The 25,312-nt window shown below is 43.3% G+C and overlaps 2 protein-coding genes across 2 annotated transcripts in view; one reads left to right on the top strand and one right to left on the bottom strand.

Moving 5' to 3' along the window:
* Positions 1-198: 198 nt before the first annotated feature.
* On the top strand, positions 199-19,223 carry LOC147202570 (unconventional myosin-Va). Its single transcript, XM_086116354.1, has 35 exons — positions 199-225; positions 1,312-1,422; positions 1,495-1,663; positions 1,858-2,002; positions 2,074-2,230; positions 2,433-2,576; positions 3,443-3,524; positions 3,727-3,834; positions 3,921-4,033; positions 4,251-4,519; positions 4,585-4,666; positions 5,416-5,556; positions 5,658-5,789; positions 5,858-5,941; positions 6,094-6,210; positions 6,307-6,404; positions 6,471-6,557; positions 6,792-7,112; positions 7,304-7,460; positions 7,547-7,786; positions 7,983-8,201; positions 8,274-8,367; positions 8,439-8,587; positions 9,729-9,923; positions 10,059-10,159; positions 10,251-10,359; positions 10,564-10,660; positions 10,754-10,876; positions 11,350-11,501; positions 11,840-11,929; positions 12,112-12,244; positions 12,329-12,608; positions 17,985-18,159; positions 18,498-18,578; positions 18,851-19,223. Exons 1-35 carry the CDS (start codon positions 199-201, stop codon positions 19,010-19,012), a joined length of 4,944 nt encoding a protein of 1,647 aa, XP_085972480.1. The 3' UTR covers positions 19,013-19,223.
* The window catches only part of unc13a (unc-13 homolog A (C. elegans)), a 45,497-nt gene continuing 39,222 nt past the window's right edge, over positions 19,038-25,312 (bottom strand). The window contains exons 42-44 of the mRNA XM_086116360.1: positions 24,323-24,415; positions 23,902-24,061; positions 19,038-23,566 (exon numbers count right to left, since the gene is read on the bottom strand). Coding sequence (XP_085972486.1) covers positions 23,278-23,566; positions 23,902-24,061; positions 24,323-24,415 — 542 coding nt within the window. The 3' untranslated portion in view covers positions 19,038-23,277. The remainder of the gene's footprint in view (positions 23,567-23,901; positions 24,062-24,322; positions 24,416-25,312) is intronic.

Genomic DNA, 25,312 nt, shown 5'->3' with positions numbered 1-25,312 from the left:
TGAAAGTCACCTGCTAGATATTGACGTAACAAGTCAGTTCCTATCCAATCAGCTGCAGATTCACCTTCACTGCGTGTGTGTTTTAAAGTGGACAAAGTGCACATGTGCCGATTGGGACCTTTTCCTTGGTGGAAGATCCCGTTGCTTGTGTGGATGCCGTGTTCGTCTTCTCGGATGCCTTTGTACTAAGTGTGGAATATGGCAACGCTACAGCTGTACACCAAGGTAGGACTACTGTGTTCAATTCCATTTATATGTATTTTAAATAATATAGAGTTCTTAAACATCAGGTAATTCTATACGTTTTGTTTTAAAACATGATGATTTCTTTTCAATCTCAGCCCTCCCAGAAATACGGCTGTGGATGGTTGTAATTCAAATAGATATTATTTCTAAACGTTGATTTTGATCGCTGATTATTTTTTTTCTTTTCATTTTCTCACCTGTTTGGTAAATTACCAGCTAATATACTACAAGTCCCAGAATGCTTTGCAGAAACCGAGTCACCATTGAACCAAAGCCTTTGTGAGCCGGGCAATATAGTCCCTCTTTTGCCCCATTGTCGCTGGTTTAAATAAAGTTTAGGGGATATTTTGTGACAGAGGGTTCCTTCTTGGTCACTCTGAACCCAAATTATGTGTGTTAAAAACGTGAAATACTTCTCTCGAAGTTGCTAGCTTCGCATCTGAAGACTGAATGAGTATGGAAGACCAAAGGGACATGTAGCACACATTGGACATATTTGTAATGGTGCAAATTCATCAGGTAAATCGGAAATTTGATATATGGTCATTAGTGAAAAACAGTACGCATTATTTAGTCACTTATGAGTGAGGTTTAAGTTGGGCAACAATTTGAAGAAAGATAAGAACAATACCATGCTGATCATCTTAAACCCAAAATGGTCCACTGTTCGGACTTTGGAACCTCCTGAAGTCACTGATCCAGCTGTATACATATACGTATTTTCAGACAATAAATACTGCAAACCAACTCAACCAATTCATTTTGCGAGTGACTTTAATGTGTAATTCAAATGTATTTATTTCAGGTGAAGATGAAGTGATACACTTGTTCATGTTCTCATTCATACATATTTCACACTATAGTTATGCAGAATGGATAATCCATGTAGTCCTTTAAAGTGGGATGGTCAGTGTTAATTTTTAACACTTTTAAGAGTTTTTTATGCTGATGGCTGTCTAGTGCCTCATAAAGGTGAAGCCAGGAAGCAATGTTAGTGCAATCAAATAAAAATCATTCTGAGTATTACTGTTTTGGCTCACATCTTGGATATTTCTTTTCACCAAGGGGGCCAGCGTGTGGACTCCTGACCCTGATGCAGTGTGGGTGTCGGCCCAGCTCCTCCAGGACTACACACCCGGTGACAAGCATGTGTTGCTGCAGCTATCTGGAGGGAAGGTGAGACCATAATACAAAATTTGAAATGAAAACCTCCATCAAAACTAAGCTAAATGTCCTCTCCATTGGCAGGAGACACTTTATCCAGTGGAGGTCCCATCTGACCTTCCTCCACTGGCTAACCCCGACATCTCAGAGGGCGAGAATGACCTGTCGGCGCTCAGCTTCCTCCATGAGCCTGCCATCCTGCACAACCTCCGCGTTCGATTCCTGGACTACAACAGCATTTACACTCATTGTGGTAAGCAAGTGATGCCATGTGGACAAAAAGTGTTGGAATCTACATAAGTCTTTATCTCATCATTGATCAGAGGTTGGGCCTTTTACTCTTAATTCTATGGTTGTATCGTGGGTACAGTTTGCGAAGACCATTTTCTGGTCGTACGAGTTTGGTGAGGGTGACAATTAAGTGGATAAATCTATAATTGTTGCTAGGTATTGTGCTGGTGGCTATCAATCCCTACGATGAGCTCCCCATCTACGGCGAGGAGGTGATCGATGCCTACAGCGGTCAGGACATGGCCGACCTGGAACCGCACATCTTCTCTGTGGCGGGGAACGCTTATCGCACCATGATCAGGTTAGCCTTGACTCGAGCTCTCTTTCTTCGCTCTATTTGCTGTTTTCGGTCATGTGCATTTCCTTTCGCAGAGAGGAGAACAATCAGTCGATCATCATCAGTGGCGAGTCTGGTTCGGGCAAGACAGTCTCGGCCAAATTCACCATGAGGTACTTTGCGGTGGTGGGAGGAGCCACTCAGCAGACTAAGGTGGAGGACAAGGTGCTGGCCTCCAACCCTATCATGGAGGTAATGGAGGAAAACAAGTTTCCACTGCTACTATGTATAGCATTAATAGATACTGCTTATTCAATTAACAGTGGCCGAATTTTACTGCCTGCAATACACCAAACCGCCACTAGGGGCACCGTATTCTTCTCTTCTTGATTTAAAAAGGCTGAAAGAGTTGAAAAACCGCTGAAAATCTCTTTGTGCCAATGAATGTGTGCAGGCCATCGGAAATGCCAAAACCACAAGGAACGACAACAGCAGTCGGTTTGGGAAGTACATCCAGATTGGCTTTGGCAGGAGAGGAGACATCATTGGGGCCAATATGAACACCTACCTTCTGGAGAAGTCCAGGGTGGTCTTCCAGGTATACGTTATTTGTGGCAATATTTTCGTTCTGACTGCATTAAACAACCTCGAAAAGGTTTATAATGGCATATAGTTGCCACAAGATGGCTGCAAAATAGGATTACTCTGTCAGACACGGTGATGGCCAGTCTAAATGACGGTCTTTCCTCTTTTCCAAAATAGTTCTTTGACACGAAGATGCCACAAGATAGCGCTAACGGAAAACCTTTCTGGTCGGGTTTTTGCCTCCTCACAAAAAGAGGAAAAAGGGTGACTTATTTTTTTTTCGGTGTGTGTCAATAAAACGATAGGTTTTCCTTCCCCCCCCCCCCCCAAAAATCATTGAATAGGTGACTCCACATGTAGCCTAGTCACAAAAATGCAGGCGTACACTATCTTCTGTCTGAGCCTCCTCGTGATCACCAACATACAATTGTTTACAGTTACTGTACTTGCAACACATTGAACAATAATAACCTGGAACAATGCTGTTTCACCATGACAGAAATTGTGGCTACAACCAATTAAATGTGACAAAGATGGCTGGATACGCATTTTAAGGTCTCATGTGCTTTAAAAAAAAAAAATCAATTTCTTATTCTTGTGTTCTCGACAACAATTTGACTTTCATTATTAAAACACCAAAGACACAACAACATGGATTCTTTCTCCTGTCAGCCACGCGTATCAGTGGTTTTGACTACTTTTTAGAAGGTGGATTTTTTCCTACAACCTAATTAAAAACAAAAAGAAATTGGCATCCATTAGACATGCTGCCACACACAGTAGAGAAAGGACAAGGAAACTGCCGAAACAACCAAGTAACTAATTGAATAAACAATCACTGCTATATGTTGAATATCAAACTTGTTTCATTTCCGTTAGGCAGCAGCAGAGAGGAACTACCATATCTTCTACCAGCTGTGTGCCTCCAGACAGTTGCCTGAAATGAGAGCACTCAAACTGGGTGAGACGTGAACTACCTCATGGGCGCACACAAACAATAGCTTACAGTAAATACAAAAATGATAATTTAGTGGATAATGTGCCACATGTTTTAAGGCAAAGACATTAATATCTGATCACATGTAGCAATCTGTTGATGCAAATGTCAGATGATTATTATGCATTTTTTTTCATAGCGTATTTATTGACCTACTTTCATCTAGCTGCTCCTGAACATTTCCGCTACACAAACCAGGGAGGAGATGCAAATATTGCTGGGACTGATGACGTGATGGAAATGGAGCGCACCCGCAATGCTTTCACCATCCTGGGTAGGATGTAGTTTTACGAGACACACACACACACACACCAAAAAGATACATTTGGTCAATATTGTATTTTTCTGTTGAACTTGCAGGCGTGCTTCCCGACCAGCAAATGGAGCTCTTCAGAATCCTGGCAGCAGTTCTCCATTTAGGAAATGTGAAGATTTCAGGCAGCGGCCGAACTTCTGACCGTTCTTACATCGACGTGAGTTAAAATCATGAATACTGTATTCCTTTTGTCATTCTAGTTTTGTTCTTGTCAGGAAAGAGCAGACAAATGGAATGCATTGTATAATATCTCGTGATGAGTCATCATACTGAACAAAAGAAGAAAAAAAATCAATTAAAATGTGTGAAAATATAAACATATTTAAGAAGAAATTATCAAGTGGTGTCTTAGTACTGTATATGTCTTCCTCCAGGCAGATGACGTTTCGATGGCTATCTTCTCCAAGCTTTTGGGGGTGGAGTCTGCCCACATGGCCCATTGGCTGTGCCATCGCAGGTTGGTGCTAGCAGGTGAGAAGCTGGTCAAGCCCATGACTGGTCAGCAGGCCATCGAAGGTCGAGATGCTCTGGCCAAGCATATCTACGAGCAGATGTTCAAGTGGACCGTGCACAGACTCAACTCTGCCCTGCGCAGCCAGACTGGTCGTGCCAAAACCTTCATAGGGGTGCTGGACATCTATGGGTGAGCTGCATCTGTGTGTGATTATAATTCTCGCCATAAACTCACAATTGTTCCTCAATGTGCAGCTTTGAGACCTTTGAGCGGAACAGCTTTGAGCAGTTCTGTATCAACTACGCCAATGAAAAACTGCAACAGCAGTTCAACAGGGTGAGTCATCAGATATCAACAAAAAGAGTAAAGAAAAAGTGTTGCCATCGAGTGGACATAGCATTGAGCTTTGTGGAAAACCGCCAATTTTCTTCTGTGACGGCAAGCAATTGTGACATTGCGTGGAATGTAAACATCTGGACCTGGAATGGAGCCTTGTGGAACACCACCAGCGTCTCTCTACAGGGGGTCGTCAAATTAAGAAGTGCTCTGTTCCTTTGGTGGCAACGGAACCCAAATGTGCACATTATTTGTAACCTAAGTCTATCACTAAACACACTAATGCAGTACTAAGGTCACAACGTAAACATTTGCAGGCTATAAATATTAAACAAATGAAAAACAGTGACTGTAGTATGGTGATGAGCAAGTTTATCTTCTTGTCACACAAAATAATCTTACGCCACTGCGCACGCTAGTTAAATCCGCCTTTTCATAACCTCTACAGCTTGTCGGTTCTGTCTGTCTTGATATCTAATCATGTTTTCCTACTATAATGCCAAGTAAATGTGACATTTATGTAAATTGGATCTAGTAACGAGCCTTGTTGAATGCCATTATTTTTTTATGAAGAATGTAACCTTAAAATCTGTGGATTTAGTATAGTTCCTTGTGGAAACGCCATCAGTGTGGTGACTTACCGCATGTTATAAATGTTACATGTGTTAGAGATGATCTTTTAGTTCTGTTGGGATGCTCCCGTTATATTGCTCCCAGTGACTCTGACTTCTCCACAATGATTTTGCCAGCACGTGTTCCACCTGGAGCAGGAGGAGTACGTACGCGAGGAGCTGACATGGAGCAGGGTTGAGTTCAGTGACAATCAGCAGTGTATCCATCTCATTGAGGGACCGCTTGGTCTCTTGGACCTGTTGGACGAGGAGTGCAGGGTGAGTGGTGGACACTTGGGTTGTCTGTCCGTGCCCTGCAATTGACTGCCAACTACTCAAGAGATCGTTGTAATGTTCCCGTTCATATCTGGACTGACCAGATGCCCAAAGGTTCAGATGACAGTTGGGTCCAAAAGCTGTACGACCAGCACCTGACCGGCCGATGCCACCCCCACTTCCGCAAACCTCGCATGTCCAACAGGGCCTTCGTCATCCTACACTTTGCCGACACGGTGTGTGATGCGCATTTCCTTCAGTCTTCTTCTTTTTGAGTCCATTTAGCGTCGGTTTGTTTCTGCAGGTGCAGTACGAATGCGGTGGCTTCCTCGACAAGAATCGAGACACTGTCTTCGAGGAGCTGGTCAATGTTTTGAAAGCGAGTCAGGTAGATGTGCATCTGTGCTTGTACGTTACTGGAGTAGATGCATGATTGTTTGAAAATCTAAAGTGAAGCGACCCTGAGGTTGGACAGCAATACAAAACTTTAGAGTTGATTACAAATCAGCATTCTCACATGTATATATATGTGTGTGTCAGTCGGAGCTCGTAGCCGAGTTGTTCCAACAACAAGGAACAGGACCGAGTGTGGCCAATGGAAGCGTCCACACAGGAAGAAGAGCCCACAGAGAACACAAGTTGACCGTGGGTTTTCAGGTGAACTTTTATAAAATTCCTTCTTCCTGTTCCAATGTCTCCCTTTGTCTTTTTCATCAAATATCCTCTTTTTTTTTTTCTTCTTCTTCATTTTAGTTCCGTCAGTCCTTGCAGATGCTGATGGACACTCTGAACAGCACAACACCTCACTACGTGCGCTGTATCAAACCCAACGACCTCAAGGAGCCCTTTGTGTGAGCGCTTACGTCAAGGCTATCACAGACAGCTGGCCTGTGAAACTGAAAACGTTTTCTTATCAGGTTGGACCCAAAGAGGACGGTGCAGCAGTTGAGAGCGTGTGGAGTGCTGGAGACCATTCGAATCAGTGCTGCCGGTTTTCCATCCAGGCAATGATTTCTTGTTCTTTACGAGCGAATTAATGTAATCTGCAGCATATTGGTGATTTACATTGCAATGATTACTTCTGGAGCCTTTTTTTTTATTTTTTATTTTTTGCAAAAAATGTTTTTCATCAGATTTTAATTCATTAACTAATTGTCCAAACACATCCAAATCAAGTAATACCTTTTGCAAGCGTCACAGGGACACATTTGATTGAATTGGCACTGTTATTTCCCCAGATGGACGTACGAGGAGTTCTTTTTCAGATATCGCGTTCTGTTGCAAGGGTCCCAGCGCTGGGAGGAAATCCGGCTGACGTGCCAGCAGGCCTTGCCTCGGCTCATCACTGAGCCGGACCAGTACGTCTTCGGAAAGACCAAAGTCTTTTTCCGGGCTGGGCAGGTGGCTGTTCTGGAGAGATTGCGAGCGGAGAGGCTCAGAGCGGCCGCCGTGATCCTTCAGAATAGTGTCAGAGGATGGCTGGCCCGGATTCACTACAACAGAACCTTAGAGGCCACCTTCACCGTACAAAGATACTGGAGAGGAGCACTCGCTCGGCGGTGAGCTGACTTACTTTTGCTATTTTTCTGTCATTCTAGCAGGCAGCACTGCAGTCTATGTTAGCACGCCTGCTTCGGGGTTCTGAGGCTCCTCCCCTAATGAGGATAAACAACATAGAAAATGGATGGATGGAGGTTTTTGTGACACAAAAGCACACGGGCCGTTTGTATTTAATTTCATCTCCTTGCAGGTTGGCGCAGACTCTGCGGTACACCAAGGCTGCTTTGGTAATCCAGAAGACTTACCGCATGCTGGTGGACAGACACGTGTTCCTCCTGGTCCGTCAAGCCACCATCACCATCCAGGCTTTTGTCAGAGGCACGCTGACCCGTCGTCACTACCGGCGGGTTAGTGTTTTGTAATCCGATGATGGTCCCGATTCAAACACAAAGATGGAGTATTCTCATGCGGGAACGCTGATGTCTTTGCTTAGCTCGTGGCCGAGCGAGCCGCCGCGCTGCTCCAGGCCAGAGTGCGAGGTTGGTTGGCGAGAAAGATCTACACGAGGTTGCGGGCGGCTGTCGTGTTTGCGCAGTGTTGCGTACGTCGCAAGGCAGCCAGAAAGGAACTGCTGAAACTCAAGACTGAAGCCCGCTCGGTGGAGAGGTACCGAGAACTCAACAAAGGCATGGAGGTCAAACTGATCCAGCTGCAGATGCGAGCAGACCAGGAGGTGTGTCGTTATGTCCTATGGTCAAGAAATGTGCAGAGTTGTCATTTCCAGTCAGAAAATAGGGATTTGGGTTTTCTTTTCGGGATGGGTGGGTATTTCAATGTATGGAGTTAGGGTAATGGTTTAGTTTGGGGTTAGCAATGGAAGGAAGGAATTTCACTCATCTATTGCATAACGACAAGAATCACGTGTCCAGGCCAGACAGAGCGCTGCCCTTCGAGAGAGCCTGCGTGCTGAGCAAGCGGTCGCCGCCGCCGAACTGGCTGCTCTGAGGGCAAAAATTGAGAAACTAGAAGCACGTCAGAAGCATGCCGCACCTTCTCCCGCCCCTTGTTCCGTCGTGAGCCAGGAGACGGAGCAGGAAAGGAGGCGAGCGGAGGAGAAGGCCGCCCAGGAGCTACTTCAGCTTTCACAAGTAACAGTACCGGCAACTTTTGTTTTTGGGCTCACTTCATGCATTACTTTGAACACTTTGTGACTCTCGAAGGAAGTGGAGACGCTGCAGCGGGAAAAAGCGTCACTCCGCGCAGAAACGGAGAGTCTCTCTGCACGCCTGCTTCAGCAGGAACAAGCACAAGAAGGTACCACTTTTCCCTTTGGCTTTGGCGTCTCCATTCTCTTACATTTTCCAACTTTTTTGTCCGCCGTGCAGCTCTCGTGCAACAAGTGGCGTCTCAGGCCACAGCGGCTTTGAGGGCGGAGCTTGACGAGGAGAGGAGGAAGCACCAGGGCCTCCTGCGGGAGTTCACGAGGCTGGAGCAGCGATACGATAACCTGAGGGAGATGGGCCAGTTTACTCAGGTACACAACCAAGACAAAAGCAATGTGGAAAAATACACACATTGATTTTTACCGGTTACAAGCGGCCGAAATGAGTTTTCTCCGCAGGGTGTCCGGGCTCTCCCTTAGAGATAAGGTGAGAAGCTCGGTCATCCGGGAGGGGCTCAGAGTCGAGCCGCTTCTCCTCCACATCGAGAGGAGCCAGATGAGGTGGCTTGGGCATCTGATTCGGTTGCCCCCTGAGCGCCTCCCTGGTGAGGTGTTCCGGGCATGTCCCACCGGGAGGAGACCCCGAGGAAGACCCAGGACACGCTGGAGAGACTATGTCACCCAGCTGGCCTGGGAACGTCTCGGGATCCCCCGGGGAGAGCTGGAAGAAGTAGCTAGGGAGAGGGAAGTCTGGGCTTCCCTGCTAAAGCTGTTGCCCCCGCGACCCGGCCCCGGATAAGCGGTAGATGATGGATGGATGGATGGATGATTTTTACTGCGGGCAGGTTGTGTGATGAGCATTAGCGTCAAATCTATTCATACCAATCTACAGTGTCACTTCATATCAGCGATATGAACATTTTCCGAGTGTAGTGCGCACGGTGTGACACAAATTAGCAGCCATTTTGTTTTCGAATGAAACAAAATGATCCGTAAAACAAATGAAAGATCACAGATGATAAAAAGATACTTTATATAATATACAATCTAATAAACATTTCAAAGTATTAAAAAATATATCAACGCGATGGAACAATATGTGTGCCATCAGTTTGAATTGAAATTACTAGCCCTGATTTTTGATCATCAAATTTCAAACGCAGATTTATTTACTTATTTATTTCTGGTCCAAATAACTTTTAAATTCAGTGTCCAATTCATTATGACACTTAAAACTCAGTGTCCAATATTCATCTCATATCTGTTCTGTAAATTCAAAGTCAGCATCACCAACGTGGCTGTGAAAATACCATTCGCTACGCTGAACAATGAACTCAAAAATCTATATTTATATTTTTTTTAATGGTAAAAAAATTCAGTTGCTTGAAATTTGATGTTGAACCACAATCAATTTTAGTCCTTCAAACCGGCACAGATATTTTTCCGCATTCCTTCAACTCATTGCCTCATGTAAGCCGAGCCGTCACAGCGTTGTGCGTCCATGTCACCGCAGAGCACCAGGGGCCTCAGGAGATCCGACTCGGCGCTCAGCTCCGAGCCTCCGTCGCCCTCACCTCAATCCCTCACCCCGCTCTCCCTCTCCCCCTTCCCGTCTGCCTTCCCGTCTCCGGAGGAGGTGCGCCGGGTCAGTGTGACGTCTCCCACCGCGGAGGGAGGCTTCACCGAGTGGAGTTTGGAAACGCCAATGGTTTGCCACACATTTGTTTTCAAATACAGCTCGATTCATTTGTTGTCCTCCTCCTCTCAAATGTACCCCGACAAAGTGTGCAGCCTTTTCGAAGTGCCACTTCCCATTCCGCTCAGCCTTTGTCCACGCTTGCAGGAGCAGCTGATGGACAAGTTGGGCTTGAGCAAAGAGTCCGCAGCTGAGCTAAAAGGAGAAGACCTGGCCCACGCCTACGACGCAGTACGAGTGGCCAACAAGTGAGTCTTCACTCATTCGTCGTCTCTGCAACTGAAAACGTGCAGTCATGACTAACGGTAGGTTTTTTTTTTTTTTTTTTGCCCTTTGGAGGTTTTTGGAGAGCCAGTTGCTTAGTCAACGCAGTCAGTGGGAGGAGGAAGTGGAGAGGCTGAGGTGTCAGCTGCTTCGAGTCAGCTCGGGTTCATCTTCTCATCAACAGGTAGCAGCTTCTTTGTAAAATCCACTTTCTGTAGCGCTTGTCCTAATTTGGCTTGTGAGGTGACCGGCGGACTTTTAACGGTGTTTAATGAGCCACATGCTGCTTCACCAAGTCTAAAGACATCATTACCTGCTTATGTAGACACGCGTAAATGTAAAATCCACACCACTGATTTTATGAACTTCCAAACGTTTGGGTGTGAAGGAGCTTCTGGATGCCTGCGAGCAAGAGTGTGCAAGGCTGAGGAGCGAACTAAAGGAATTTCGAAACACCGTCACATTCCGGCGACTCCTCACTCAAGGTGAGAGGTCCCTATTTTCTTGAATGTTTTTTGACATTCCTCCATCACAAATTCACCAAAGATTTCTGAGCCTAATTCTTTTTCTCTTTCTAGTTTTACCATCAGTTTTTCCCAGCGAGAGCACTTCTTTAGCCCAGCAGAAAGCGCCCACAACAGCTGGCCTGCTGGAATGCAGGAGACGAGATGAAAGCAAGCTCATCAAGAATCTCATCACCGGTGAGCCTTCTATTGTGTCGCATGACTTTCATAAACACAGTGAAACGCCAAGAATTCTATTTTGGAGTTAATACTTTCAAGGGGTTGAGATGACCTTTTCCCAAAATGCACATCTAGGACATGGAAGACTCTCCATAACTACCCAGGCTAAACGCGGCACATAGTCTAAATCGATGTATCAGGTCAACGAAACATCTTTGAAACCAATCACTGCACGACATGTTTGAGGAAGTCAGTGACGGACGAGTTTGTGGAGACGTGAAATTCATTTTGAGCTTGTGACTGGCTTCACTGTAGATGACGTGAAATGCAGTCGAATGCGTGTCGTGGCATGTGTCAGTTTCTTCTTCAAAGGCTTTATTTTCAGTGAGTTTTATATTGTGGTTACTCCTCATATATTTGTTTCAATGAAAAGCCTCTGATGAAATCTCGAGCAATCCACTCGTAGGTACGAGCTTTCTGTCTGTGTCCAGACGTGCGGGCGGACGTGGGCGTGTCGCTCTCTCCCGGGCTGGCGGCCAGCGTGCTCTTCCTGTGCATTCGGCAGGCGGACAGCAGGGGCGATCAAAGTGTCGCGGCATCGCTGTGCCGCGCCACCGTCGCTGCCATGAAGACGGCTCTGAAGGTAACCGCGGCTAACGTGTGGAGCACAGACAGACTGACTGGACAAAACATTAGGTACACCTGATCCAATCCGTGGCGTCGTGTACTCATTCGGGTCACGAGTGAGCTGAAGCTTATTCCGGCTGACTTTGGGTGAGAGGTGAGGTACACCCTGGAGTGGTCGCCTGTCAATTGCAGGGCATATTCATGCAGAAAGGACAAACACGTTCTCATATTCAATAAGGGCAAGTTAGTCTTCTATGAACCTAACATGCATGTTTTTGGTATGTATGGACAAGATCCACGACATAGAAATGCTCATTTTTCAACGATTTGAATGGAATGTGTCCCCCCCCGCAGAAAAACAACAATGATTTAGACATGACTGCTTTGTGGCTGAAAAACATCAGTCTCTTGCACGACCTGCTGACTCATCATGCCCCCAAACAGGTCAGAAGCACACATGTACACGCACAAGATGTGTTTCCGTTGTGTTCTTGTTTTAATGTGGTTGTGGGGACAAAATAAATTGTTAACAGTGTCACGTCCTGGGGACAAGTTGCGCAGTGTGTGTGTGTGTTTGTGTGTGAGTGAGAATTTCAAAATCGCGGGCTTCCATGTGTCATTTTCAGTCGTGTGTGCATGAGGGTATGCCGCTGCTGACCTTTGACGTCAGCAATCTGACCCACGCGTTGAGCGAGCTCCGCATCCAAGCCTACCAGCAACTCATCTCCATCACTGAGAAACGCCTGCACAACTTCATAGGTGGTGCCAGAAACCAGGAACCCTCCCACACACACACACACATACACACACACTATCGTGATCTCACCTCCTTGTGCTCCGCAGTCGCTGCCCTGTTGGAGGGCGAAGACATCCCGGCGGGCTCCAGAAGACGAGCAGGCCCCGAGGCCCGGGCGACGAGGGCGGGGGACGTGGACGCTCCCTCCGTGGCTCGGGTGCTGAGGGAGCTGGGTTCCCTTTATGCCGCCATGTCCCATCAGGCTTTGCACGCGGCGCTGATGGAGTGCGCCTTCCACCAGCTGGTCCACTTCATGTCCACCTTGGCGCTCAACAGCCTGCTGCTCAGGAAGGACGTGTGCTGCTGCAGCCGTGGAATACACATACGGTACAGGAAGGAGAAAAAAAAAATGAAATCACCAATTGAACACGAGACATGAATGCATATATGCGTGCACTGTATGTTCAAGTGTCCCCAAAACCTCGAACCCCCCAAAAAATTACTCTATAGTAAGGCGTTTTTTACCGGAACCCCCCCCCTCAAATATCTACAGTAAGGCGAGTTTTAGCCCAAAAACCCGACCATGTATAGTAAGGCGTTTTTTAGCGAAAAAAGAAAAGACAATCTAAGGCGTTTTTAGCCGAAATAAACGACCATGTATAGTAAGGTGTTTTTTTTCCCGAAAAAAACTGACAATCTAAAGTAAGGTGTTTTTAGCCGAAAGAAAACGACCATGTATAGTAGGGCATTTTTAGCCCAAAAAAACCAACCATGTATAGGAAGGCGTTTTTTACCGAAAAAAAACCCCTGACCATGTATAGTAAGGCGTTTTTTTTTACCAAACCCCCCCCCCCCGACAATAGACAGTAAGGCATTTTAGCCCAAAGAACCTACCATGTATAGTCAGGATTTTTTTACCGAAAAACCCAGACAATCTACAGTAAGGCGTTTTTAGCCGAAAAAAACGACCATTTATAGTAAGGCGTTTTTTCCCGAAAACCCCCCGACAATCTATAGTAAGGCGTTTTTAGCCGAAAAAAACCTACCATATATAGTAAGCCGTTTTTAGCCCCAAAGAACGACCATGTATAGTAAGGCGTTTTTAGCCGAAAAAAATGACCTTGTATAAAAAGGCGTTTTTAGCCGAAAAAAAACGACCATATAGAGTAAGCCGTTTTTAGCCCCAAAAAACGACCATGTTTTGTAAGGCGTTTTTAACCCCAAAAAAAACGACCATGTATAGTAAGACGTTTTTAGCCGAAAAAAATGACCTTGTGTAGTAAGGCGTTTTTTACCGAAGAAACCCCCATGTATCGTAAGGGGTTTTTTACCGAAATAAACCCGACAATCTACAGTAAGGCATTTTTAGCCGAAAACCCCCCAACAATCTATATTAAGGCGTTTTTAGCCGAAAAAAACCTACAATATATAGTAAGCCGTTTTTAGCTCCAAAAAACGACCATGTATAGTAAGGCGTTTTTAGCCGAAAAAAAACGACCATGTATAGTAAGGCGTTTTTAGCCGAAAAAAAAACGACCATGTATATATAGTAAGGCGTTTTTAGCGGAAAAAAAATGACCATGTATAGTAAGGCGTTTTTAGACGAAAAAAAACGACCATGTATAGGAAGGCGTTTTTAGACGAAAAAAAACCGACCATGTATAGTAAGGCGTTTTTAGCTGAACAAAATGACCATGTATAGTAAGGCGTTTTTAGCCGAAAAAAAACGACCATGTATAGTAAGGCGTTTTGAGCCAAAAAAACGGCCGTGTTTTGTAAGGCGTTATTAACTGAAAAAACGACCATAGTAAGGCGTTTTTGGCCGAAAAAAACGACCATGTATAGTAAGGCGTTTTTAGCCCCAAAAAAAACAACCGTGTATAGTAAGGCATTTTTAGCCGAAAAAAACCTACCATATATAGTAAGCCGTTTTTAACCCCAAAAACGACCATGTATAGTAAGGCGTTATGAGCCAAAAAAACGGCCGTGTTTTGTAAGGCATTATTAACCGAAAAAACAACCATGTATAGTAAGGCGTTTTAGCCCCAAAAAAATGACCATGTATAGTAAGGCGTTTTTAGCCGAGAAAAAAAAGACAATGTATAGTAAGGCGTTTTTAGCCCAAAAAAACGACCATGTATAGTAAGGCGTTTTTAGCCGAAAAAAACGACCATGTATAGTAAGGCGTTTTTAGCTGAAAAAAACAACCATGTATAGTAAGGTGTTTTTAGCCGAAAAAAAGACCATGTATAGTAAGGCGTTTTTAGCCGAAAAAAAAGACCATGTATAGTAAGGCATTTTTAGCCGAAAAAAACAACCATGTATAGTAAGGCGTTTTTAGCCGAAAAAAACAACCATGTTTTGTAAGCCGTTTTTAAGCCCCAAAAAAACGACCATGTATATATAGTAAGGCAATTTTAGCCCAAAAAAAAACGACCATGTATAGTAAGGCGTTTTTAGCCCAAAAAAAAACGACCATGTATAGTAAGGCGTTTTTAGCCGAAAAAAAATGACCATGTATATTAAGGCGTTTTAAGCCCCCAAAAAACGACCATGTATAGTAAGACGTTTTTAGCCGAAAAAACCCCGACCATGTATAGTAAGGCGTTTTTAGCCGAAAAAAACGACCATGTATAGTAAAGCGTTTTTAGCCCAAAAAAACCGACCATGTATATAGTAAGGCGTTTTTAGCCGAAAAAAACGACCATGTATAGTAAGGCTTTTTTCGCCGGAAAAAAAAAAAGACCATGTATAGTAAGGCGTTTTTAGCCGAAAAAAACCCCATGTATAGTAAGGCGTTTTGGGCCGAAAAAAAAGACCATGTTTTGTAAGGCGTTTTTAGCCGAAAAAAACGACAATGTAGAGTAAGGCATTTTTAGCCAAATAAAAATGACCATGTATAGTAAGGCGTTTTTAGCCCCCAAAAAAACGACCATGTATAGTAAGCCGTTTTTAGCCGAAAAAAACGACCATGTATAGTAAGGCATTTTTAGCCGAAAAAAAAAGACAATGTATAGTAAGGCGTTTTTAGCCCAAAAAAACGACCATGTATAGTAAGGCGTTTTTAGCCGAAAAAAACGACCATGTACAGTAAGGCATTTTTAGCCCAAAAAAAATGACCATGTATAGTAAGGCATTTTTCGCCCCAAAAAAACGACCATGTATAGTAAGGCGTTTTTAGCCCAAAAAAAACGACCATGTATAGTAAGGCATTTTAGCCGAAAAAAAACGACCATGTAGAGTAAGCCGTTTTTCGCCCGAAAAAACGACCATGTATAGTAAGGCGTTTTTAGCCGAAAAAACGACCATGTATAGTAAGGCGTTTTTCGCCCGAAAAAAACCACATAGTATAGTAAGGCCTTTTTCACCCGAAAAAAACGACATAGTATAGTAAGGCATTTTTCGCCCGAAAAAACGACATAGTATATAGTAAGACGTTTTCAGCCCGAAAAAAAGACATAGTATAGTAAGGCGGTTTTTTTAGCCCGAAAAAAACGACCATGTATAGTAAGGCGTTTTAGGCCCGAAAAAACAACATAGTATAGTAAGGCCTTTTTTGCCCGAAAAAAACGACATAGTATAGTAAGGCATTTTTTGCCCGAAAAAACGACATAGTATATAGTAAGACGTTTTCAGCCCGAAAAAAAGACATAGTATAGTAAGGCGGTTTTTTTAGCCCGAAAAAAACGACCATGTATAGTAAGGCGTTTTAGGCCCGAAAAAACGACATAGTATAGTAAGGCGTTTTTCGCCTGAAAAAACCACCATCAATCAGAGTTAAAATGATAAATTCTAAACATTAAATATAATGATAAATCAGAACTAAGTTGATAAATAGAGAAAGGTATTGAAATATCCATTATGAATACAAGAGAAAATTGACACAAGAGTGCCAGGGTGTGGATGTATATAATCCCGATACAAACCAAAAGTTGTAAAAATATCACGGTTAAGGGTAAAGTATGAGCCTTAATGGAGACTTCTTTCGTCTTACTTTTTTTCTTTTCTGATTGATATAAGAATGATTTATTAGATATAAACACATAACGGGGTAGGACTAGATACGTTTTTTACTTCTTCCTACTCCCTTGAACATAATAACTGTGTTGAATGAAGACTGATTTCTTTCTTTTTACTATTTTATCTACCTTATTTTCTGTCAAACTATTACTGTATATGTTTTATGTTCAATAAACAACAGCACATCAATAACCATGTATAGTAAGGCGTTTTTAGCCCGAAAAAACCGACATTTTTCAAACGACGGCTTTCCGTCCAGGCAGCGCGGGTTCAAACCCCGTCCAGTGTGCTAAAAATGCCTTACTATACATGGTTGTTTTTTTCGACTAAAAACGCCTTACTATACATGGTCGTTTTTTTGGGGGGGCTAAAAACACCTTACTATACATGGTCGTTTTTATTTGGCTAAAAATGCCTTACTCTACATGGTCGTTTTTTTTCGGCTAAAAACGCCTTACTATACATGGTCGTTTTTTTTCGGCTAAAAACGCCTTACTATACATGGCCGTTTTTTTCGTCTAAAAACGCCTTACTATACATGGTCGTTTTTTTTCGGCTAAAAACGCCTTACTATATATACATGGCCGTTTTTTTTCGGCTAAAAACGCCTTACAAAACATGGTCGTTTTTTTCCGCTCAAAACGCCTTACTATATATACATGGTCGTTTTTTTTGGGCTACAAACGCCTTACAAAACATGGTCGTTTTTTCGGCTCAAAACGCCTTACTATACATGGTCGTTTTTTTTTGGGCTATCAATGCCTTACTATACATGGTCGGGTTTTTTTTGGGCTAAAAACGCCTTACCATACATGGTCGTTTTTTTTGGGCAAAAAAGGCCTTACTATACATGGTCATTTTTTTGGGGCTAAAAACGCCTTACTATACATGGTCGTTTTTTTTCGGCTAAAAACGCCTTACTATACATGGCCGGTTTTTTTCGGCTAAAAACGCCTTACATACATGGTTGTTTTTTTTGGGCTACAAACGCCTTACTATACATGGTCCTTTTTTTTTTGGGCTATAAATGCCTTACAAAACATGTTCTTTTTTTCGGCTAAAAACTTCTTACTAAACATGGGCGTTTTTTTTCGGCTAAAAACGCCTTACTATACATGGTGGTTTTTTTCGGCGAAAAACGCCTTACTATACATGGTCGTTTTTTTCGTCTAAAAACTCCTTACTATACATGGTCGTTTTTTTCGTCTAAAAACTCCTTACTATACATGGTCGTTTTTTTGGGGCTAAAAACACCTTACTGTACATGGTAGGTTTTTTTTCGGCTAAAAACGCCTTACTATACATGGTCGTTTTTTTTCGGCTAGAAACACCTTGCTATAGATTGTCGGGTGTTTTTCTGTAAAAAACGCCTTAATATACATGGTAGTTTTCTTCGGCTAAAAACGCCATACTATAGATTATCACGTTTTTTCGGTAAAAAACACCTTACTATTGATTGTCGGGTTTTTTTCGGTATAAAACACCTCACTATACATGGTCGTTTTTTTTCGGCCTTAAAAACGCCTTACTATAGAATAGCCAAACAACAATATATTTGTTAACCCTAAATAAAGTATCTCTTAGAACAGGAGTGCCAAAGTCATATACTGTATATGTATGCATGTATCACATATTCTAAAATAATACAGAGACCTGGTATCTACTTTTTAATTCCGAATCTACAAAGTAATTTATTTGAGAATCATCAAATATATGATCCCAAATATATCATCACCATCATAGGCTGAACGTGACTCAGCTTGAGGAGTGGCTGCGCTGCCGTTGTCTGCTGACAGAGGGCGCCGCTTCCTCCCTGGCACCCCTGATCCAGGCCACCCAGGTGCTGCAGGTCAGCAAGACCACGGATGCCGACGCGCATTCCCTAGTGCGCGCGTGCACCACCCTCAGCGGACAGCAGGTGACCCCTTGACCTTTTGCTCGACGCGTAAGATAGGTTTCCACCAAGCGCTTCACTTATGTTCGACAAATCTACCCTACCACTACAGTAGGGTACCAAAAAAGTGGAACCGTTAATTTTGGTCGCTTTCACAATTTTGGACAACGTAAATCTGGCTTTATTTTTGGAATATAATATGAAGATTTATTTTCCACCACCTCATATCATCACAACAACTTGAATGTGTGAGAACAGAGCAAAAGCCAAACAGTCCTACTTGGTGGAAATCAGGCTTCATCTAAATATTATTTGAAAAGCGTGGACAAGGTGAGAAGTTGCCGCCGTCTTGTGTTGAGTAGATTGTGAAGATTCTCAGCAACTACACGCCTCACGGTGACGTTGAGGAAAGAGTCTCTATCGATTTCATCCACCTGATTCAGGTACAGCTTGCACCACTCGCTCATGGTCACATGTCGCGGCGCAGACGAATCCTCCGTTACGCATGGGCAGTCCCGTCGCGTCGTGTTTTTGTGCTCAGGGCAAAAGCAGTTCATCTATTTCCTTTTAGATTAAATGCATTGTTGGCAGGCAACTACTTTTCTCAATGAGAGATTTTAACATTTTAAAAATGTTACCTTCATTCATTTGAAAACGGCAGCAGCTCCCAAAGAATTATTTCTTGACGCCTCCAACTTTCCATTCTCCCACACAGGGTCTCCTCAAAGATCGCGTGGACACTCAACCTCACAAGTTGTTCCTGGAAGTGAAGCGCGTTTTTCCCGTCACGTTTCCCAACGAGGCGCCGCCCACCATCCGTGCCGACAATTTGGCCATCCCAGACTCCCTCAAGATAAATTTTTTACGCAGAGTGTGAACTTTTTCAGTCGAATGAAACGCAATTCAAATTTGCCATCTTTTATTGGAAGCGGACCGTAACAACACTGCCGTCCCAGTAATCCATAAATCTTAAAAAAAGAAAAAAAAATTATAAACATCTTTTGTATATATATAAAAAAAAACATCCCATGCGATTACTTTGCAACACTTCACATCATCATCATCTGTTATAAATATTTATATATTCACAAACATTTGAAAAATAGAAAAGAAGATATCAAAATAAAGGAGACAACATGAAATTGTTACGCGTGCTGGCACAATACATTTCTTTTTCAAAATGAAAATTTTTTTTTTTTTTTTATTACAGCGTTCCTATCATGCACCATTAGAGGAAGTACAGGAGCGTGCACGTGGGGGCAGAACATGCACATCTACCCTCTTGGTTGTGTGCTTTTAACAAAAAAAAATTTTTTTTTTTTGCTTGTGCTTCCATCCCAAAACTTTCGCATGCCTCTGAAAGATGTCGCGGTGGACGTTGGAAAATTAAGTGGCACTGTCCACACGAGCTCTCGAGATAAATCGAGGCGCGCCTACGACAGAGACGCTGATTATGGTCAGCTCTTTTGGCTCATCCCTGCAGATGTGCGCGTGCACACACGCACGCACGCACACACACACACACACACACCTTCCATGTGCTTGAAGGACAGCAACATAATCAACAATGACTGCCTTCCCTGAGCCACACTGGAAAGAAGGAAGTTGCGGAACTCCCACAATGAAGTCAAAGTGATACAAGAATATGCTGTAGTGAATTTTAAAATCTCACAACATTGCAACTTTTTTTTAAACTGAAATTTTGCCTGAATAAAGTTGTCATTTGTCGACAAAAAAAAAGAAGCTTGTAATATGAAAAAAGTTGAAATGTGAAGAGAAGAAGTTTTTGAAATATTCTGAGAGTCAAGTCATCTTCTGGCGACAAAGTTGTAGTTTGACGAGAATTGTTTCAAAATATTCCGAATAACTGAACATTGCGATGCAAAATCCAGTGAGAGAAGTAGTTATTTTCAACAGTCATAAATGCAGTCACATAATTTAGTGACAAAAATGTCAGTAATTACGAGAACACAACCTGAAAAATAGGTAAAAAAAAATCTGATTTCTGGCACGAAAAAAATGCGCTATTCTGAGATTGTCATAATTTGGTGAGGGAAGAGAATAAAGCAAAAAGTTCTTTTTGGAAGAAAACATGAGAATACGCTAACTGTTCTTCAAATGTAAAAATATTACAAGTGTAAAGTTGGAATTTGGTAAGAAAGAAAGGCAAAAAAAATACCGAAGCAATATTATTGAAGTCATCCCAAGGCGAGAACAAAAGTTGAAATATTACGGAAATGAAGGCGCATTGTTTCGAGAAAAAAAAAATCCTGACACGAAATGACTTTTGTCTTCACAGAACCAAAAATCCTTCTTCTCGGTGTGGCCTTAACACTTCTTCATACACACGCCACATTACATGAATTTTTGTTAAATCTGTGCAGTTCAATTCCCCCAAATATTTCGTTGATTTTCTGACTTAAAAAATAAAATAATCAATCTCCACCAAGGCAGCAGCAGACATTTGGCCCTTGACATTAAGTTGTTCCCCTCACCCCCTGACACTTGTGCTGATATATGATTAAGAATATCCACCATGTAAACATTGAGACATCTTTTAAAAAAAACAACAACAAAAAACCACATTTGATTCGATAGATCATCTGCATAGAGTTCCAATCTAACGCGAGGAGGCCTCCCTGCTTGGGAGTGCTCATCACACACCAAAAATAAAAGCGCAAACACACACTTTACATCATGTGATGATGTCACTTTTTAAGGACAGGCAGAAATCATGGACAATGTTTGGTTTCGTTTTCTTGTCGAGACACGGTGCCGAAATTTGATGAGTGGAGCCTCCAAAGTCTTATCAACCGGACTTCAATCACAACATTAATAGAAAAATGGAATGGATGTTGTTCAGAGCAACTTGCGGGAACGTCAGCTTTTAATTAGAAACCCAAACGTACACATGAAAAACAACATATGTGGCCTTGGCATTTCCAAAGAGGGACTGCATTCCTTTGCTTCGTTTTCAGCACTTGGACACTGCAGTCAAATTTGACACAAGCAGTTAGCCAATTCATTTCTTTATTGTTCCATTGGTGATTTAAAAATAGAATGGGGAAAAAGATGGCAAGAATGAAGACCATGTAACCTTCACACTACTTTACACGCTCTACTGATTAGAAAAGGGGGTGGTTCAACCTACGGCCCGGAAGGTTTGATCCGACCCACCATGCGAAAAAACCCCCAACTAAAACCTCAGAGATTACTTTTGTCACTGCATCATATGATCTCATCATTTTAGTATGGCCTACAGGGAACTAAAAGGGCCCCTGATAGGAAAAAAGGATGCCCACCCCATCGAGTTCTTCCATTTTTCTTCCATGACAGATGTACACTGGGTGTGGTGGGGATCATGAGCCCTTTTAGCACTTGATGGACGGACAATGACTTGTGCTTGGTGTCGTAAGAACAACCCACATGGAATGTTTACACTGGTTACAAAGATGGAGTAAACCATGACACGAGAAGCACGCTATGATCTTGGCTTTGTGTTGGTTTCACTCGCAGGCAACACACACTCTCACACACACACACGCACGCGCGTATACATATATGTGCACTTGTCATCACAAAGACGGCGGGTGAACGAGACAGAAGGCATTGAGGGTGTCAGGCAGTGTGTGCTCTGGTCCACCTTCTTACATCATACCCCCGAATAGACTGGAACTTCGCGTATCACTCACGACTCGACTCAGAACTCCATTCGTATAAATATAATCTAGAAGAAAGAAAAAAAAAAGGAAACAAGAACAAACAGTTGCGCTTCAACGTGTTCATCTGCCGTGCTTTGCTTCCCTGGGATCTTTGTTTCCAGTTCGCCGACGCATATGAGCAACTATTTGTCAAGAAAAAAATTAAACCCTGTGCAGCCGAATGAGACGTGTGCAATGCCACGCGTGATATAAGAATTGTCAGAAATGTTCCAGGACTGGTGTCGCAAAAAAAAAAGACAAAGATAAATAGTTTTCCCCGTCTGTGTTTGTCAGACGATCATCCGGCACATCTACAAAGAGATCCTCCTGAGTGTGTGTGAGAGGAGGCAAGCATTGTGGTCGGGCAACTTGGTTGCTGACAACGCCCTGAGCATCTGACAATTCCTTGCCGAGAAGGACATTGCCATGCTGTAGCAAACTCCGGTGTATTTTTTTTTCCTTCCTCTTTCCCACCCTGATCTGAGTCATCGAGGGGACCCGTTTTGAAGATGGCCATGATGATGGAGCTGCAGGGGATCCCGGAAGAATCCTCCAAGAGTTCTTGGGGGTGTGGCAAAGAAGGCTGGGAATGAGGATTAGACACCAGGGGAATTACTTGAAGGGGAAAACTTGAAGCTTTGATTTGAAATAGAGTGGTACCTTGATATAAGAGTTGTGGATATCTTATCTCATTCAGTGACTGCGTGCGTAACTCAAAACCCCTAAAATTATCGTTCCCCATTAAAATGGATTGAAACGCCATTAATTTGTTCCAACCCCCCCCCCCCCCCCCCAAACGTTTTTTGGTAAGTACTATTAATTCTATTTTATAAAAACAAAAACCCATACAGTAATAACAGTAAGCTGCAGTAATATTTTCAGAGAGGAAAAACAATATGCGTGTCAGTTGCTCCACCATTGGTGTTCAAATTGCTTTTAGGACGACACCATCACCACATACCGCAAATGTTATTAATTAGCCCATCTATTACGTTTCTGTTAGTGTTAAGCTTGTGTTTTTTTTTTTTTTTTTTTAATACACAACATGTAATTCTCAAAGTTTAGTTTGACCGTTAACTCAAGTGGGAGTAGTATCACACAGCCTGAAGTCAGAATTGTTCACTATCTGTCAAACTGCATCTTCTTGTGGAGAGTTGAGCTCACTGCCACCACGCGGCGATTGTCTGTCAAATATTTGCTTGCGAGTCAAAGTAAAACAAATCATCCGAACAACAGCTGCTACCTGAAAAACCTCCTAACTTGTACTTCAAGGGACCTCTGTCTATATTTTTCAACACCAATCCCGGAACTTCTCTGACACACATCGCAAACTTGACGCCAAAAAATGGCTGATGTGATCCATGTTCGACGCACCCCCATCGGAATGAATGAATTTACATCACTAAGCAAGGTTGAGGCGAGGGGGTGGGGGGAGGGGGGCTTAGCCGCGGCCTTCCTCGGCGGAGCGCTGGTCCGACTTGAGCTTGACAAACTCCTTGGCCACGTCGTCGTTGTTGCGCTGCGACAGGATGCGCAGCACAGTCAGGCCCGTCTCGTCCATGTGGATGCGCTTGCCCAAGGGCAGCCAGCAGGCCACGCTGCCCTTGGAGGCCACGTCCTTCAGCTGCAGCACGGCCATGCCCACCGTGCGGTCCTCGCGGGCAAAGCAGTAGTCCTTGACGCACACCTGCAGCTCGTAGCATTCGGGGCCCACCTCGCTGCTCAGCGTGCTAAAGGGAGAAAGAAAAAACAAAACAAAACAAAGTGCCTTAAACACTGAGAAAGAGAAAGAAGTATCCCTCTAGTGGTACACAAAAGAATAACTACCTGATTACAGTTCAGTTGCTTTTCACTTTTAAGTAGAATACATTTACATGCAATCTCTAAGAACTGTTTGGTTTAAAATATTTAGCTACGATTTCCGACTTGCATTTCAGGCGTGCATGACATACATTGACATTGAACTCATTTAAGTGAAAAGTCATCGGAATTTAAAGATTCACTCCACTTGATCAAATGATCAAACACGAACGATGACGTGTTGCCACATGACAAGACCACTCACAAGGTGAAGGTTTCGTTGTATTTGGGCGCCCAGCTGTTGTTCTTGGATTTGGTGGCATACTTGCGCTTCTTGTCGCTGAGGTGAGGGCCGATGATGAACACCTCCACGAACGGACGGAATATTCCTTGCGTCTGCCACCTCAGGTCGTTGGCGGCCACCACTGTCACGACGGGAAAAACGGACACGAGTGTCACCGACGTCAATATTTGCCCATTTATGTACTGCCTCTTCAAAACACGGGTGTTCTACTGCATCTTCTGCATGCTCCTTGCGGGTGTTTTCATTTTCGGCCAATTCGCTGGCCGTACCCACATAAGGCCATTTCCATGATAACCATGTTCCTTTGACTTTTAAGCTAAATCTCAGTTTCACGAAAGCACAGAAAGCCTTGGGAGGAAAAAAAGAAAACAATCAACTGTACCTTTCACAGTGACCTTGTGCTCGCCGGTGTTGGGGTGAGTAAAGATCTCCACATGGATGGACACCTCGCCCACCGCGTCGTCCACACCGGAGCCTGGTGGAACGGACACACGGTAAAAAAAACAACGGTTATCATCAGCACGAGCTGCCGAGCCCTCTGCTTGAAGTTTCCTTTTCCAAAGCTCGAGATCAGAATCAAAACTGCAGACCATTTCCATATTGGGGGAGGGATGGACAAATATTTGTGATGAGCATGTGAGAGGAGGACTTTAAGCAGAGCAGTGTGGTGCCGAGATGCAAATTAAAGCTGCTATGAGTGGGCCTGCTGTGGTGGGAAGGTGTTCCATGATCAAATTCTTCTTCTGAGAAATTGGCGAAAAAGGTTCCCACGTTTCAGCGGTGACTGGTCGAATGAACAATTTGTACTGGCGCCCACTCATAGCTGCAAGGTGTGTGTTAGGATGCAGGGTGGTCCCTAGAAGGTAACGTTCAAGGTAGCCCACCTTCAGGACATGCAACATGGGAAAGAAATGATCAGAAACGTGATCAGAGTAGACCATGTCTTCTTCCTGAGACATGGTGAAGCAGCATTTGGCTCATTGGCCGAGGTTATTCTTGCGCACTCCATTCCAAGCAAGACTTAATTGTCTCATTGTTACCAAACACTAACAAAATGACTACAATTAATATTCATAAGTTCACCGTTTCTGAACAAAATAAAATACAAACATGAAAATGGTTCAAAAAAAAACAAAAAAACACAAGAACTGAAACTACATCTTAGGTTTATGAAGCTCACTAAAATTAATGCGAAAATGACCATTTTCGTTTTTGTCAATTAATATCATCAACATGGAATCTGGCAAGGGATGACAGACAATTACATCTCAAGTGTTTCACTTGCAGCATCAGCAGTGCAATTCCAGAAGGATACGGCGACAGATGGATATTAATTTGCAATGTTTTAATTCGAGTCTTCACTCTGTCAACA

This window comes from Hippocampus guttulatus, chromosome 7 (genome assembly GCF_054856545.1).
Source record: "Hippocampus guttulatus isolate MCC_2025c chromosome 7, RoL_Hgut_1.0, whole genome shotgun sequence".
Classification (NCBI taxonomy): Eukaryota; Metazoa; Chordata; class Actinopteri; order Syngnathiformes; family Syngnathidae; genus Hippocampus; species Hippocampus guttulatus.
Note: the sequence above shows the minus strand (reverse complement) of the source record. Positions and strands in the feature narration are given on the sequence as shown.